The sequence below is a fragment of the Acomys russatus genome, chromosome 4 (assembly GCF_903995435.1).
Source record: "Acomys russatus chromosome 4, mAcoRus1.1, whole genome shotgun sequence".
Classification (NCBI taxonomy): Eukaryota; Metazoa; Chordata; class Mammalia; order Rodentia; family Muridae; genus Acomys; species Acomys russatus.
The window spans coordinates 4,865,269-4,882,831 of NC_067140.1; the positions used below are offsets into that span (position 1 = coordinate 4,865,269).

A 17,563-nucleotide genomic window follows, 5' to 3' on the forward strand; every position below is an offset into this window, starting at 1 on the left:
AAAGCGCTATATTGACTGAGCCAGTTCCCTGGCCTCAAAACAGCCAATTTTAGAAGTAAACCACACAAGTATAGCTTGAGAAAAATACAAAGAAATTAAGTAGAATTTGTGGTGATAAAAAATAAAAAGGGATGGTGCTGTTTAGGATGATTAGAGAAAATCACACTAGGCAGTTGACATTTAAACTAAGATCTAAAGCATAAGATAGAACAAGTCAAAGACCTGAGGAAAGATGAAGTACATGAGCATGGGGTGGTCTGTATATTAGGCTGGGGTGTGTGCAGCCTTAGAAAGAAGAATGGAAGAGAAGCACAAGATGAAACAGAAGAAGATACAAGGTATAGGAGTTTGTTTTCCTTACGTAATGAAATTGATGAGTTTTAGGCTGGAAGCTATATGGTCTGATTTGTGTCTCAAATTGAGCATTCTGAATGACATGTAGATAAAAGGGGGGCAAGAGTGGAGTGGGGGATGAGTTTGGAAGCCATTGTGGTCATGGCTAGGGCATTTCTCAACAGCTACTTTCCTTCCTAGATAAACATCTCTCATAACAGGTTTGACTTCTTCTCAAGTGTTTGTTCTTTATGCAGCCTGGCTCACTCAGGTAGAACGTCCCCCAAAACAGTTCTATGAATAAATCAATTTTCCCATTTATCTTTTATTGGGAGGCAGGGTATTGGAGGATCTTAGTGCATGCTGGGCACGTACCCAGGCCTACCACCATCTTCTTCCCAGTTCTTTGGTCTTATTTTATGCTTTACTTGTGGTTGTGAGGAGTTAAAAATCTCAATCTAATGCTTATCTTTCTAGTAGAAAGAGAACATCTCTAGTCTTATCTGTTAATCAGTTATCAGTCTTCAAATGACTTGACCATGACCTTGAGTACCCTATGTGCTGGCCTTACTTGGAAGAGGCAGAGAAAGAAAGAACATGATTCTTACCCTTTGGGTATAACAGGAAAAATAAGACCCATATAAATTCAGTACAAGTTTGTGTGTGTCATGGAGTCATAAGTAAAATGAGGTTAAAAGACACTGGAAGGGCAAAAGAATTTTCAGTTTTGGAGGTAGATGGGGCAAAGAGGAACTAGAGATGGTTTCATGGAAGATGTTCATTTTGAAGGGTCGGAGTGTTCGTCCATAAGATGGTCAATGATAGCCTCACTGAAAAGCCAATGTTTCCTGTAAGTCTAGTACTTGGGAGGCTGAAGCAGGAGGACTGCTGTGAGTTTGAGGCCATCACAGGCCCCATAGTGAGTTCCACTCCAGCGTGGGCTACAGAGTAAGACCCAGTCTCAAAATAAATAAAAGAAGCCAACATTTCAGCAGTGATTCAAAAATAAAGAGGAAACCGTGTGATCAGTGGGGAATAGTGCTGTAAATAGAGGGCGAGGATTCTGGGACTGAGTGGTTTTGTCATGCACTAAAGCAGCCAAGTGTATGAAGTAGAGGGAACCGGAAAGGAGGAGAGAACAGGAATGTGCCAGTATGGAGGGACTAGATCATGTCAGAACTAGGAGACTGCTGGAAGGACTTGGACTCAAGACTGTAGGAGAGCCAACTGGAGTGTTGGGAGCAAAGAAGTAACACCCCTGACTTATATAGCGGTGGTTTTGACAAGGATGATAGAAATAATTGTGCAAATACTACGTATGTATATATGTTTAAATTTTAAAAACATTTCTATGTATGTATATGTAGCTGTGCATGTGCCCAAGGAGATGGAAGAGGTGTTGGCTCTCTGAAGCTGGAGTTCAGGCAGCTGTGAGCCACCCGATGTGGGTGCTGGGGATGGAACTTTGGTCCTTTGCAAGAACAATGTGTACTCTTAACCACTGAGCCATTTCTCCAGCCTCTAAATATATTTTTAACTAACAGTGGATTAGAGTAAAGTTGGAGGGTGTACAGAGGGCTAATTTGGAAAGACTCCCTGGCAAAGATTCCCCAGACAAGGAACATGAGAAGTGCCTGTGCATTCTGTGTCATCCCGTAAGCACATGGCCTTCCCAGTTGGTATCTATCAGTTAACTCTCTCATTAATAGTTCTGTTTGGTTTACAGTGTTTCAAACTTTTGGAAATTAGTTATATGTACTGAAAATTTTTTAGATTCCAGACCTTTAAGGGACAGTAACATTGAAACATTGACCAAAAGTTAACAGGAGCTAAGTTAGATCCTTGGATGCCTCCTTCTGCCGAAACATGTATTGTGCTTTCTAGTTGGTTCCTCTATTGTTGCCCCTAAACTGAGGCTAAATATAAGTCTACATATATTGTTGCTCTCATATAGAAAAAATAAGAGACAGCCAGGCATGGTGGTGCATGTCTTTAATCCTAGCATTCGGGAAACAGAGGCAGGTGGATCACTGTGAGTTTGAGGCCAGCCTGGTCTACAAAGGGAGTCCAGGACAGCCAAGGCTACACAGAGAAACCCTGTCTCAAAAAACCAAAACAGAGAGGGGAGAGGGGGAGGGAGAGGGAGAGAGAGAGAGACGGGGGGGGGGGGGGGGGGGGGGGGCTTCTTGTCTCTGTCAAAATTTTTAGCTATGTGACCTACTTCACTCATTTACCTGGACATGGTTAGTTTTTTTCTCATTGTGCTGAGAATTGAACCCAGGATCTTGAACATGCTTGGAAAATGCTCTGCCACTGAGCTACATCTCAAGCCCAGTTCCTGTTAACTTCTGATTTTGCAATTCTGAGTGTGGAAAAAGAGGGCTGAACTCTGAGTTCTTGTACTTGTTTTTCTGCAAGCCAACCTTTGATCCCAATCATAGTTTATAGTCTTTTTGAATCTCAGAGGTAGATCAAATTAACTGTTTTTTTTTAAAGATCCTAGTGGGCTTTGATTCTTGGAGGAGCCAATTCTCATTGTCTTCACCCTTCTAACCAGCCCAGGTCCCCAGCCTGGTGTCTGTGACTGAGAAAGAAGACACTGGAATGAGTAATGTACCTATATTAATAATGTACAGCTTGTTCCCATAGCCAAGGATAGGAGCACACACTGGTGTGTGTGTATGTGTGTGTGTGTGTGCGTGTGTGTGTAAGTGGGTTCAAGCTGTGAATGTATGAGCTATGCACACCTGCTCCCATTCATCATCTGGATAGCAAACCTTATTCTCAGTGCTAGAGAGACAGCAGTGAACAAGGCAGGGATGGCCTCTGCTATCCTGAGGTTTATATTCCAGTAAAGGACACAAATAATAACAAGCAAGTGAAATACCTGAGATTGTTTCAAGTAATGGAAAGCTTTATGAAAAAAGAGCAGGCTGATTGGATGAAAAGTTTCTAAGAAGGCAAGCTGTGCATGTAGGTGGGTATGTAAATGTACTTTCAGGCAGATTTGTGTTTGAATTTTGGGTATATATATTTATGCTTATTTGTGTTTGTGTGTGCAGCTCAGCAGCTTTTGTGACTAGAATGTTTTTGTATTAGTATACATGGTTGTATGCAAGTGCATATGCAAAGGTGAGCTGGTACGTGGTACACAGTGGGCATATATGCATGAGGACACACTGTCGGCATTCAGCTGTAACCGGAGATGCTTGAAGTTTCTGTAGCATTTGTCAGTGGGCAGCTTTTCTGCTCTGGTACTCAGGGCCATTTGCCAGCTTCCTCGCTCCTTGTTCCATCCGTTTTAGTAAGCTTGCTATGCGTGGCTTCTCTCAGCCCTAGGAGGGTTAAAGCCAAGGAGAAGATAGTAACTGACTCATCAAGCCAGAAGCTGGAAAGAAGCTAATAATTTCTCTCAGTAAGAAAAGGCCTGGCATTTGTGCCCTGTCCCTTACACTGTGAGGAAATAGTCCTGACTTGAAATTAGAAGATCTGAGCATCTATTCTTGGCTCTGTCACTTATTACTGAGTGACCTTGGCTCGCTAGTTCTCTCTCTCTAGGTTTCAGTTTCCTATTTCATAAGTGCACTGGCTAGTAAAGAAGGGGAGGGCACCAACAGCTTGTTGGGGTATTAGATTGTATTGCATCTGAAAAAGGAAGAGGGACATTTTGAGTAGAAGCAATAGCATGATGAGAAATGTGGAAGAAGCTGGGCAGATGGCTCAGTGTATAAAGAAACTTGCCCCCAAGCCTGATGACCCGTGATCCATATGGTGGGGAACCGACTCCTCCAGGTTGTCCTCTGACACTTATGCCATAGTATGGACCCCTCCCAACAAGCAAACAAACAAATATAAGATGGATTTTAAAATGTGCAGTTAGGAGCTAGGCTTGATGGTGCATGCCTGTAATCCCAGCACTCGGGAGGCAGAGGCAGGCAGATGTGAGTTTGAGGCCAGCCTGGTCCACAAAGTAAGTCCAGGACAGCCAATGCTATACAGAGAAACCCTGTCTCAAAAAACCAAAACAAACAAACAAGAATCCCAAAATAAACCAAAAATGTAGAGGTAGGCGTGAGCTCTATATAAGGAAATCCAGAAAGAATACACTTAGAATAAAATATAAACTTACCACTCCTACAGACTCTGCTCTTGTTCTCATCCTGCCTCTTACTTGCTGTATTCCAGCCATACTGACGTCCTGTCTGTTCTCTGAGTAGGCCTCAATGCATTTCTGTCTGATACTTTCTCTGTGCAGAATATTCTTTCCTAGAATTGATATGGTTACCTATTTTTACTGAGGTCTGAGCTGAAGTAGCACTTCCCTAGGCCTTCCCTGACACTCTTATCTAAAGTGGTTATCTCCTAATAGTGATCAATATATAAAATACACGTATCTTTTGGCCCCCAAATTGTATTTCTGGTAATTCATACTATGGATATATTTGCAAATGACATATGAATAAAGATGGCCATTGAAATATTACTTGTGAAATTAATTATAACATACAGATAGTAGATAAAGAAAATGAAACCATTTATTTTGTTTTTTCTTACTGAGACAGGGTTTCTCTGTGTAGCCTTGGTTGTCCTGGACTCACTTTGTAGAGCAGGCTGGTCTCAGACTCACAGAGATTCACCTGCCTCTGCCTCCCTGAGTGCTAGGATTAAAGGCGTGGGCCACCAGCATGTGCCACCATTCTGGGCTGAGAATGAAATAGTCTTGATAGGAATGGTGCCAAGTCATATGTTTAAATTTTTAAAAAGTAAGATGATTGAGTTACACATGTAACATTTGTTCAGTTTATTTTATATATATAATAACTAACGGCTAAATCTGTACCTCATTGGTAGAACACTTGGTTTACATCCCTATCACCACACACACACACACACACACACACACACACACACACACTCACACACACACACTCACACACACTGCTTAGAGGACTGTGATCCTGAGGTGAGCTAGGGCAACATGGCTATACTTGGTCTCAAAAAGAAGCAATAATTAAAATGCCATCATTCTGTGGAAAATTAGAATATGTAAGAATACATATACATAGACAATTTTGTCCAACAAGTGTGTCCCTTGAGTAGAGCACCTTTCCTTAACCTTTCTACTCCATGCCTGGCTAGACTGTAAAGAGCTTATCTTTTTATCTCTCTCTTTTTTATAATTATTTATTTGTTTGTTTGTTTGTTTTGAGACAGGGTTTCTCTGTGTAGCCTTGGCTGTCCTGGACTCGCTTTGTAGACCAGGCTAGCCTCGAAGGCACAGTGATCCACCTGCCTCTGTCTCCTGAGTGCTGGGATTAAAGACATGCGCCACCACACCCAGCCTCTGAGCTTATCTTTTAAAGTCTAATATTTTAAGTTCAATTTTTATTACTTATGCTAAAAGTATAGGCTTCTTTCAAAATCATTATTTTGGTCACTCCACACGAGCTCTCCATACTTTTAAAAGTGGCTTTCTCTGCAAATTGTCTCTAGAAAGTTACACAAAATGTCAGTAAAAGTGGTTGTCAGCAGGTGGAGTGATTGGGAGATACGATTGAGAGGGACACTTATCAATTCATATCTTTTTATGCAGTATTACTTATTTATTAAAAATCATGAAATAGCAGCAGAGGAAAGTGAGAAAAACATTCTCATATCTAAATTTTCACAGGAACTCACAGTATTTCCTTTGTGTGTATCTGTTGTTGTTGAAACAGGGTCTCGGGGTTGGGGATTTAGCTCAGTGGTAGAGCGCTTGCCTACCAAGCACAAGACCCTGGGTTCGGTCCTCAGCTCTGGGGAGGAAAAAAGAAAGAAAGAAAGAAACAGGGTCTCCCTGTTAGCCCAGGCTTATCTCAAACCTTTGGTAATCCCCTTACTTCAACCTTCCGAGTTCCAGGATTACAGGAATAGGTACGGTACTCAGCTAAAATTGTGTATTTTTAAAAGGTATTTTCCCAGTCACTCAGTTTTCTATCACTGTATTTTATTTATTTGGAATACTTAGCATAACAAAATCATCTTGGTTTAGTTGTTGATTGTATGCTACCTACAATACCATTAGCATACAAGCTGCAGGATGTCAGGTGTCTTGACCGTCAGTGTCTTCTTCTACATATGCACACAGCATGTGGTAGTCATTGAATAAGCAAAGAAAGAATCACTTAAAAAAAAAAAAAAACAGGCCAGACCTAGGGAGTCAGGAGACAGAAATTATGTTATAGAAAGTGGGCGACAACCGGGTGATGGTGGCACACGCCTTTAATCCCAGCACTCGGGAGGCAGAGGCAGGCAGATCACTGTAAGTTCGAGGCCAGCCTGGTCTACAAAGTTACTCCAGGACAGCCAAGGCTACACAGAGAAACCTTGTCTCGAAAAACCAAAAAAAAAAAAAAAAAAAAAAAAAAAGAAAGAAAGAAAGAAAGAAAGTGGGTGACATTTTCATTACTGTTGTTATTGAGTTGAAATTATGTGCACACCTTTAATCCCCGGAACTAGAGAAGCACCGGAGGTAGATCTCTGTGAGTTCAGTGCCAGTCCAGTCTACATAGTGAGTTCTAGGCCAGGCAAACCTGTTTCAAAAAGAAAAGAAAGTTATTTCATTCATTATTTTATTTATTTACTTATAGGTAGGATCTCATTTAGCCTAGGCTGGCCTGAAACACACTATGTAGCTGAGGATGATTTGAACTTCTGATCCTTGTGCCTCTACCTTTTAAGCACTTTATGAACACATGCTATGTGCCCATTTATGCAGTGCTGGAGACTGAACCCAGGGCTTCATGCATTGTGGCAAGCATGCTACCAACTGATTATATTCCCAGCCCCCAAAATGGTTTAGTTTTAAATATGATACCTCTGGAATTAAAAGTAAGTAAATTCATTTCAAAAGTTTTCTTATTTTTATAGTAAAAGTAATTTAAAAATTTTGGCCTAAGGAGTTTTAGCAAAATGGTGTAACTTGTAAAAGCGCCTGTCACTATGCTTGACAACCTGAATTTGACCCTTGAAACCCACACAGGGTAGGGAGAGATTTCTGAACTACACTCTTTGTTCAGTCATCAGAAAAAAAAAAAAAAATTTATAAAAACCAATCATGTTCTGTGAAACCAAAATGATAAAAAATATTTCAGCCTAGGATTATCCTATCCAAGAAAAAGAAAGATGGGAAAAACATCCTGTGAGCCAGTTGTGCAATCCCAATATTTTGGAGTTAGAAGCACACAGGAGAATTGGGACATTGAAGCCAGTGTGGTCTGCATAGTGAGGCTCTGTACCAATAGACAAATGAAGGGAAGAGGGTGGGAGGGAAAAGAAAAGAGCCAGTGAGATAGCTACGTGGCTAAAAGTGTTAGTAATGCTGGCCTGAAGATCTGGGTTCAATACCTGGACCCATATAAAAAGCCAGATGTGGTAGTGGACACCTGTAATCCCAGCATTCCTACAGGGAGATGGAGGTGGAGACAGGAGAATGATTGCCTGGGAGCTCCTGAACCAGCTAGCCTGGCGTTCACAGCGCAGCCGAAACAAAATGCTTCAGAGGTGAATGTCCAGGACCTCTACATGGCATGCGAGCACAAGCCCATGCACACGCACACACAGTGAATAGATAAATGATTTTTAAAATAAAAGAAAAACACAGCAATGAAAAACAAGACAAAAGCTTTTTCTGTCTTCTTGGAACATGTTGAGATCTATTGGGAATAGGATTTCTTCTAATTCTTTTGTTGTTGTTGTTTGTTTTTCAAGACTGGGTTTCTCTGTGTAGCCCAGGCTGTCCTGGAGTTTGCTCTGTAGACCAGGCTGGCCTAGAACTCAGAGATCTGCCTGTCTCTGACTCTGAAGTGTTGGGATTAAAGGTGTGTGCCCATTTTATGGGACCAAGACTTCTAAGAAGCAAATATGTCTAGAAGGCTATGGGGCAAGGGCATTTTTGCTAACTATAATCAAGGTTTCTAGAACCAAAGATAGCAATGTTTTTCTTAAAATCAAAGATAGTTATGTTTGTAATGAGACTGAATTCTGTCTATGCAAGAGTTGTGTATAAAGCAAAACACAACAGAGTGCCTCCTAGACGCAAACGGAATAAAACCAGAGTAACCTGGAAAAATGTAACTCAGGTGCATGGGGACAACGGTGTGGTTTGGGCAACCTTCCTGCAGAGGCCCTGGATACAGAGCGCGTGTGAGACAATGGTGTGGTCTGGGCAGCCTTCCTGCAGAGGCCCTGGATACGGAGCGCGTGTGACGCTGTGCCCTGCACAGCTGTGAACAAATGCCAGTGGGCTGGGCTTCTGTTTAAAATGGAGAGGGGCTGGAGAGATGCTCAGGGCTAAAAGTATGTGGGCTCCTCTTCCAGAGGACCCGGGTTCAATTCCCAGCACCCACATGGCTTTTCACAGCTGCCTATATCCCAGTTCCAGTATCTTCACACAGACATACATACAGGCAAACATCAAGTGCTGGGATGCAGAACACTGCCATCATGGTTGGGATTTTTTATGTGGTTTGTTTTTGGTTTTCAGACAGGCTCTCACACTGTAGCCCTGACTGGCCCTGAACTTGAGGCAGTTCAACTTAATAACTTCCTGCCTTAGTCTCCTGGGTAGTGATATTACAGGAGAGAATCACTACACAAGGCTTTAATCCAGTCTTGATACTTCTCAAAAGTCATAACTTGCTGAACCTGGAAGCACAAGGCGCATCTGCTGTGTTAGGATAAAAGAGAAGGGCTCATCACTCCATTTTGTCAACATAAAAATAAGGCTCAGGGATAGACAGTACACTTTTCAATCTCATAAAACTTGCATATAAAGTATCTAGAGAGGCAAAGTGTCTGTCCAGTCAACTCAAGATGTGCTATCAGGGGACTGAAGAGATGGCTCAGCAGTTAAGAGCCTTGGCTGCTCTTCTGGAGGATTTGGGTTCAATCCCTAGCATCCACATGGCAACTTATAATCATCTGTAACTCTGGTGCCAGAAGCTCCGATGCCATCCTCTGGCCTCTGGTGGCAACAGCCATGCAAGTGGTACACACACATGCATTCAGAGAAAACACTCATGCACATAACATTTAAAAGTTAATTAAAATACTTTTTAGAAAGATGTAGCAAAAGATTTACTGACGGGAGTGTCAGGCATTGATATGAAGAGGTGGCATTTTGTGACTGTTCTTATTTATAAGAGAAAAAAGCGGTATCCCTAATTACTGATGTAATTTCTGATGTATCATAGGGAGGGCAACGAGCCAGGGGAGACCACCAAGATCACTTACCGGGAGCTTCTGGTCCAAGTGTGTCAGTTCAGCAATGTTCTCCGTAAACAGGGTGAGTATGGGGTGTAGAGAGGCACTAGAGGACCTAACCCTGAGATATCTGAGGAAGTAGTAAAAAAGAGGACAAGAAATGGAAGGACTCTGGTAACAGGAACAGAAAACGTTAGTTGGGAGGGACCAGCTGAGTGGGAGGCAGGAAGGAGTAGCGAGAGAAGTCCATGGCCTCTGTTGTGCTTTGTCCTACAGGCATTCAGAAGGGTGACCGAGTGGCCATCTACATGCCTATGATCTTGGAACTTGTGGTGGCTATGCTGGCATGTGCGCGCCTTGGAGCTCTGCACTCCATTGTGGTAGGAGCTTGGGCTGGTGAAAGGAACCAAGGGTGAGGGGGAGGGCTGTGGAGAAGGAAATTGGGCCTGGATGGTGAAGGCTCTTAAATATAAGTTCCAATCTGCTAGCTATTCAGATCTTTTGGAACCCTGTTTTGGAGATGCTGGATTTCTTTTCTTTTCTTTCTTTCTTTTTTTTTTTTTCTCCTTTTTTTGAGACAGGGTTTCTCTGTGTAGCCCTGGCTGTGGCTGTCCTGGACTCACCTTATAGACCAGGCTGGCCTCGAACTCACAGCGATCCACCTGCCTCTGCCTCCCGAGTGTTGGGATTAAAGGTGCGCGCCACCACTGCCCAGGCGAGATGCTGGATTTCAGGAGCACCTCCCTTCCTTGATCACTTAATCCCTAGCCCTGCCCCCACCTCATCTTTTTTTCCCTTCCCTAGTTTGCAGGCTTCTCTGCAGAGTCTCTCTGCGAAAGGATCTTGGATTCTAGTTGCAGCCTTCTCATCACTACAGGTGACTAATTTTTCACCCAGTCTCTAGATCCTCCTACACCTTAAGTGTGGTCTCTAGTCTGCTTGTTGATGTGGCTTCTTGGGCTGGAGGGGAGGGACTGCTTGCTTGCCTTCTCATCCTACCTCAGCTGCTGAGTGTCAGAATCAGAGTTGAGAGGCCTGTTCAGGAAGGGCCCTGTGGACATTGGGCCGACTGGGGAGCACGGTGTGTACTAAGGCCTGGAATGTTTATTGCTCCCCAAAGATGCCTTCTACAGGGGGGAAAAACTTGTGAACCTGAAGGAGCTGGCTGATGAGTCCTTGGAGAAGTGCCGAGAGAAGTAAGTTTGCTGACCTACTGGTTACCCACCTGTTGACAGGATCTTTCTCCACTGTCAGCTTCCCTCCCTTCCTACATACTTCTAGAGGGGCATGGTGCATCTTGCCAACTTCTTTTAGCCAAACAGGCCAATATTTCAGTCTTTTTTTTTTCTCTCCAGAGGTTTCCAAGTGAGATGCTGCATTGTGGTCAAACATCTGGGGCGGTCAGAATTGGGCATGAATGACTCCCCTAGCCAATCTCCTCCAGTCAAGAGGTCCTGTCCAGATGTCCAGGTGAGGCTGACACTGCTGCACTCTCCTTTGGGCTTTAATTCCCTCTCCCTTCCTCCCCAAGAATTTCCTATTTTGTTTCCCTTTGCTTCGTTGTCTTATTACTGAGATCTGGGAACAGTTCCAGGAAAGCTTCCTCTAATAGGGTTTGCTGAGAGCAGGGGATGCTGACCTTCACTGTGGGCAGAGAAGCCCTTGGGCTTTAGGAATTTAGCATGAGAAACTGCAAGGGTTGGTAGGCACAGGGGATCCTTAGGGGTTAGGCTTGGGCTTAGGTTGGAAGTGTGCTGACTTGGTGACTATATTACTCATCCTGATTGGACTGTGACTTGAATGAGCTACATTTGTGGCTTTGGATCCATTACTTCTGCTGAAAGCTGTAGGAAAGCTCCATTGACAGCCTAGAATTCTGAAGGGCATAAGTATGTAAATTCTGGAGTCCAGAAGGGTAGATGGCTGCTTAGATTCTTCAATTTGAAGTATCTGGGTATTGTTGGAACTAGAAAGGCTAGCACAAGACTAAGGAGATTGGAGAGCCCAGTCAATGTTAGAATAGGGGCTAAGAAAATAGAGGCTGAGGGGACTAATGGCAGGCTGGGGATGGAGAAGGTTTCTAGGGGTCTAGGGAACACTCACCCTTCCTTCTGTCAGCTCTATCTTTGGACCCTGCTCATCAGCTTTCCATTCCATGGGCTCTTAACAGGGTAAGCTGAAAGAGAAATCCAAGTGCATCCGACCCCAGGTATCCACTTCTTCACTGCCCTTGATCACTGCTTCCCTGTGTGCTTGTCTGTAAGTTCTTCTGCTCTCTGTCTGTTTGCTCCAGCGAGTGACTGCCAGAGCTAAGCCTGCTGCCTTTGTTCCTGGGCCCCTTGACAGCCATGCTATTCTGAAGGGTTATAGAATCAAATGTGTGTTTCTGCCTCTGTCAACTCAGAGTTAGCAACAGGTATCAGTTCACTCCTGTTGTATAAACCCTTTGTGGAGACGGGACTAGGTAACCTTTCAGATAGCACAAGCAATGCACTTAGCTGAGCAGGAGGTAGAGCCAGGAAAGACAGGAGGCATATGGAGGTACAGGCTCTGAGCTTGGGACTTTACCATCAAGTTGGAGGTTAGTCCTGTCTTGCAAAAGGAAAGGAAGTTTTGTATGAGACAGCAGAGAAAGGGATTCCTAAATACACTTATATGCAATTTAGAATTTATAAACCATCCATAGCTGTGATGTAATTAAGTTCTAAATTCGACAAAAGTCACACTGTAGGTGTTGCTGAAAGGAGACTTGTATGGAGCAGTGGCTTGGAGTTCAGAGGCCAATTTTAAGTTTTATGACTTCAAATATGTCATGTCTCTCTTCTTGGGGCTTCACTTTCTGAAAATTGGTAATAAAGAGTGGCACATGATTAAATAAAAATAGTTTCTACCCCTAAAACAAAATATAAAGGCCACTGTTCCTGTGAGCATCACCGTCTTTTCAGGCTACGTAGAGTTTTCCATGCTGACTTCTTGTGCTGGTGGTATACATAAGCCCTTACTCTCATGAGTGTAGACACAGGCTTGATTCTAGGAATCTGTTTTCCTTATGAAATTTAGTCAAATCTGGGCATGGAATGCACACTTTTTATTCCATTACCGGGGAAGCAGAGTTATAAGGATCTCTGTGAGTTTGAGACCAGCCTGATGTACACAGCAAATTCTAGGCAGCCAGGAAGGAAGGAACAAAGCTAAATGAAACTTCTTTTGAAAGAGGTAACAAATGTGGTGGTTTAGAATGTAGGCTCTGGAGCCAGACTAGGTGGGTTCAAATCCTGTCTCTGCCACCTGCTATAATGTAAGTAAGCTTGGGCAATTTAAGCTCTCATGTTTCACTTTCTCTATATATAAGGTAAAAATTGTAACTATGCTTATCTCAGGGTTTTATCATTATATATGGTGTTTGTCATGTAGTAACTACTCAATATATGTTAGGTGTTGTCACTGCCTTTAAAATATGAGACAGGTGCTAGGCGTGGTGGCGCACGCCTATAATCTCAGCACTTGGGAGGCAGAGGCAGGTGGATCACTGTGAGTTTGAGGCTAGCCTGGTCTACAAAGCAAGTCCAGGATAGGCAAGGCTACACAGAGAAACCCTGTCTCGGCGGGAAAATTACATACATACATACATTTCTAGAGGGAAGACTAGAATTAATAAAAATAAATAAATAAATAAATAAATACAACCCAAAACAATGCAACAATAACATTTTTTATAATTCAGCCTCAAGCAGCAAACTCCTGGGTGGTTGTTTTTTGGAGATAAAAGTAAAATAGGTTATAAAAACAAAAAACAAAACCCAAAACAAGCAAGAAAGCAAACAGACAAATAAAAAGCCCAAAGAAAATTAAATTAGTCTCACAAAGTTCAGGTTTCTTTGTGTGAAAACTGCAGTGAAAGCTGTAGAAAGCTTGGCAGGCCTCCAGGTTCCTGCCTTGTTACAGAGTCTTCAAAGGAGGGCCTGGTGCAGTGTGCAGGCAGACGCCCTCTCAACCACACTCCATCTGCCTCTTACACACCTGGAACCTCTAAGACAGTTCTGGCCCAACAACAGGGCCAACTCCTCAGTTTTTATTCTGGAAAACTCAGCTCTTTTCTTCTGTGAAGGCCTCGGGCCTCATAGGCACACAGGTAATTCACAAGCAATGTTTGCTTCACTAACAGCTCATTCTGCTTCCTGGAGCTCACTATCAGTTCCACAGTTGGAGCACCACACCTACTGCACCCCTCCCTACACACACAGACACCCACAAAAGAAACAATGTTATAAGATTATAAAAATTTCCTCATTGCCAAACCACAGTGTAACTGTGTCTTACCCTATGACAATTCAATGTATTATAGACCAGCATCATTTATAAAGAATAATGACATAGTTCACTTAAAAGCATTAATGCCCTCAGCTCAACAATCATTTGGCAGGAAAAAAAGTATCCATGTGACAATGGACATATAAACTTTTATAGATCTTCCACTAAAAGATAGGGCACTTTATGTTTTCTTGCTGAGACAGCTTGTCTAACACACACACACACACACACACACACACACACACACACACACACACACACACACACACACAGCCCTGCCCTCACTTGCATGCCTCTCTCTAAGACAGCGTTTTACTCTATAGCTACAGCTGACTTGGAACTCACTATGCAGACCAGGCTGGCTTTGAATTTAGCATGCCTCTGCCCCCTGAGTGCTGAGATTAAAGGCATATGCCACCCTATCAGCCTATCACTTTTAGTAATTTTTATAATGCTCATATTCCAGAAATTTCAAGTTCTCTTGAGTAAAGGTTGGATAATACAGAAAAACAGGAGTGGTCATTTTCTAACTTATCAAGGTGTATGTCTGACACTTTGGGATTAAAAAAAACAACAACAAATACTCACACAACAGCATGGGTATATGACCATGTATTAGAGAAAGGAAATTACCTAACATCACATTGAACATTCCAAGAATCTAATGGAAGCAGATGTAATGGCAGTCAAGCATAGTGGGCCGTCCCTTTCCTGAGAGAAATTCACCTTGGTGCTTCTCTACTAACTTGAAACAAAACTTCCTGCTGGATGGAGCCTGTCTCCTCAAGTCGGAGCTGCTGTGGGAAGCCCTAATGCTTCTACTTCTCTGAGGACAGCAAAGAGAACCTCCAGGATGGGATGGGATCTAAACACGTAGGAAAAACTCCCGAACCCAAATCTGTTGGGTTTTCTTGCTACTAACTAACAGACTTAAGTGTTCCCCTCACCTGTAGGCGGTGACTAATTTTGTTTTTAATTGTGTGATTGCCTACATCCCCGCTGATGTGCCACCAGCCCTGTAGTATGTGTGTGTGTGTTCAGGCTGTGTATGCATAGTCCAACAAAAATGTTGTTTGAATACTTGTATACATCACTAGATGCTAAGGCTATGTGGGAAATACAGCTATTCTACCACCCTCCTAGAGGTCCCTGTCCAGTTTGGGGAGATAATAATCAAGAAAAGAAAGTAACTGGAAATATGTGTTGTCTGGGAAAGAAACCAGGCGTGATGAATAATAACAGGCGGGCGGGAGTTTGTCAGATACTGTTCAGGGGAGCCTTTCTAAGAAGGCGGCATTTCAGCTGAGTACTGCAAGATGTGAAGGAGCCAGTAAGAGCTATTCCTCAATGTACAGCCAGGTAAGGTGGGTTCCAAGGTAGAGATAGAGCAAGAATGGCAGGGTAAGTCTGTTCTCTCTATTCCGTTCCTGTGCCCATATGTACAGGGTCTCAGGCGGGGTGTCTCTTGCCTCTGTCCTAAACTTTTTACAGTTCTTCCCTGCCCATTCCTGTTTTCCTCTTTAGATCTCCTGGAATGAAGGGGTTGACTTGTGGTGGCATGAACTCATGCAGCAGGCCGGGCATGAGTTTGAGCCTGAATGGTGTGATGCTGAGGACCCACTCTTCATCTTGTATACCAGTGGCTCCACAGGGAAACCCAAGGTAAACGTGCGTGCGTGTGTGCATGTGTGTGTGTGTGTGTGTGTTTGGATAAGGGTGAGAAGTGAGTTTCTGAGGAAGCTTGGAATGACCAACAAAACTTATTAGATGGTGCACTGGGAATGTGAGTGATATGGGTGACTAAGACATATAATCTAAGAATGTAAGTGGTCAGTATACTTTTGTGACACCAGAGTGTGATAAAGGAGGTGGGAGACAGATAATGTGAAAAGGCATTGTCACTGGCAGTGGTGGTGCATAACTTTAATCCCAGAATTCAGGAGGCAGAGGCAGGTGGATCTCTGTGAGTTCGAGGTCAGCCCGGTGTACAGAGTGAGTTTTAAGACAGCCAAGGCTACACAGAGAAACCTTGTCTCAAAAAATGGGGGGCATTCACAGGGTTAAAATCTTTAAGAAGGATCTTCTTCCAGTTCTGTGCAGGCTCCTTTGTTGGTCAGTAGAGGTAGACACAAAACCCCAACATGAAGCCCCGTTCTCTCCACAGGGTGTGGTGCACACAATTGGAGGCTACATGCTCTATGTAGCTACAACTTTCAAGTATGTGTTTGATTTCCACCCAGAGGATGTGTTCTGGTGCACAGCAGACATTGGCTGGATCACTGGTCATTCCTATGTCACCTATGGGCCACTGGCCAATGGTGCCACCAGTGTTTTGGTGAGATGGGATCTGAAACATGGACAAAATTCTCCTGGGTGGCTACCTCCCAAAGCAACTTAGTCTAAAAAAAAAGGACACTCACACAGGGACCTACTTCCTGGAGAAAGGAATCCTGAGGGGTTGTATATCCTACTAGAAAGTTTTTTGACTTGGGTAGTTAGGGGGTAAAGACATAATTGATCAGAAAGGCAAATACTGAACCTGATGGAATGGTAGGGGAATGGAAAGACTATTGGGAAGGGCCAAAAATAACTAGATTTCATTGGGGTCAGTTTGAGGGGATCCCCACATACCCAGATGAGAGCCGCTTGTGGAGCATTGTGGACAAATACAAGGTGACCAAGTTCTACACGGCACCAACAGCAATCCGGATGCTCATGAAGTTTGGAGATGAACCTGTCACCAAGTAAGACCCCTCCCCACCTGCTGCCTCATGGTATCCCTCAGAGCTGAGCACAGCCCTTTGTGTAGTTTCTTTCTGTTGTCCCAACTTCCTTACCTGGAATGAGGGAGGGGGCAAAGGATGCTGAATGTGTATGTATTCTGGCTCCTAGTGGTACTCAGAACTTTTCTCTCTTCCACGCTCCTGCCCAAGACACAGCCGGGCATCCTTGCAGGTGCTGGGCACGGTAGGTGAACCCATCAACCCTGAAGCCTGGCTGTGGTACCACCGGGTAGTAGGTTCCCAGCGTTGCCCCATTGTAGACACCTTCTGGCAAACAGAAACAGTGAGTAAGGGATTCAGGAGTCTGGGGCTTAGGGACAATGTAGGAAAATGGATTCAAACCCCCCATCCGTGACTTCCACAGGGTGGCCATATGCTGACCCCTCTCCCTGGTGCCACACCTATGAAACCTGGTTCTGCTGTGAGTAAAGTGCTTCTGCTGGCTCTGGGCTGGGCAGGGACAAGATTTCAGGTTTCTGGCCTATTAGAGAGTAGGGTGCTGGACTGAGAGCTATGAGAACTGTGGGGCTCCTGGGCTCCCTGGAAGCTAAGTCACAGTCGCCTCATTCCTCCTCTTGGATTGTGCCTCTCATTCGCTTTTAGTCTTTCCCGTTCTTTGGTGTAGCGCCTGCGATCCTGAATGAGTCTGGGGACGAGCTGGAAGGGGAAGCTGAAGGCTATCTGGTGAGAATCTGGGATCTTTGGGAAAGGAAAGGATCTGCTAAGGGTACTTTGTTTTAGAGTAATAACTATCTTCCCTGGTAGTTGCTAAGGACAACTACAGTTGAGAGTTTGTCCTCTGCTGAAAGACACCAATGGAGAGCCTTCCACATACTTTCCTGTGTCTTTACCTTTTTGGCACATAGATTTTTTTTTCCAGAAATGATTTCTCT

At 43.7% G+C, this 17,563-nt stretch overlaps 1 protein-coding gene across 2 annotated transcripts in view; it reads left to right on the forward strand.

Moving 5' to 3' along the window:
* The window catches only part of Acss2 (acyl-CoA synthetase short chain family member 2), a 38,113-nt gene that overhangs the window by 15,961 nt on the left and 4,589 nt on the right, over window positions 1-17,563 (forward strand). The window contains exons 3-14 of one of the 2 annotated variants that reach the window (XM_051143594.1): window positions 9,567-9,658; window positions 9,853-9,956; window positions 10,381-10,453; window positions 10,697-10,772; window positions 10,932-11,046; window positions 11,747-11,785; window positions 15,412-15,549; window positions 16,052-16,222; window positions 16,498-16,631; window positions 16,821-16,953; window positions 17,035-17,091; window positions 17,274-17,354. In XM_051143594.1, coding sequence (XP_050999551.1) covers window positions 9,567-9,658; window positions 9,853-9,956; window positions 10,381-10,453; window positions 10,697-10,772; window positions 10,932-11,046; window positions 11,747-11,785; window positions 15,412-15,549; window positions 16,052-16,222; window positions 16,498-16,631; window positions 16,821-16,953; window positions 17,035-17,091; window positions 17,274-17,354 — 1,213 coding nt within the window. The remainder of the gene's footprint in view (window positions 1-9,566; window positions 9,659-9,852; window positions 9,957-10,380; window positions 10,454-10,696; window positions 10,773-10,931; window positions 11,047-11,746; window positions 11,786-15,411; window positions 15,550-16,051; window positions 16,223-16,497; window positions 16,632-16,820; window positions 16,954-17,034; window positions 17,092-17,273; window positions 17,355-17,563) is intronic. The other variant, XM_051143595.1, reaches the window with a different exon arrangement.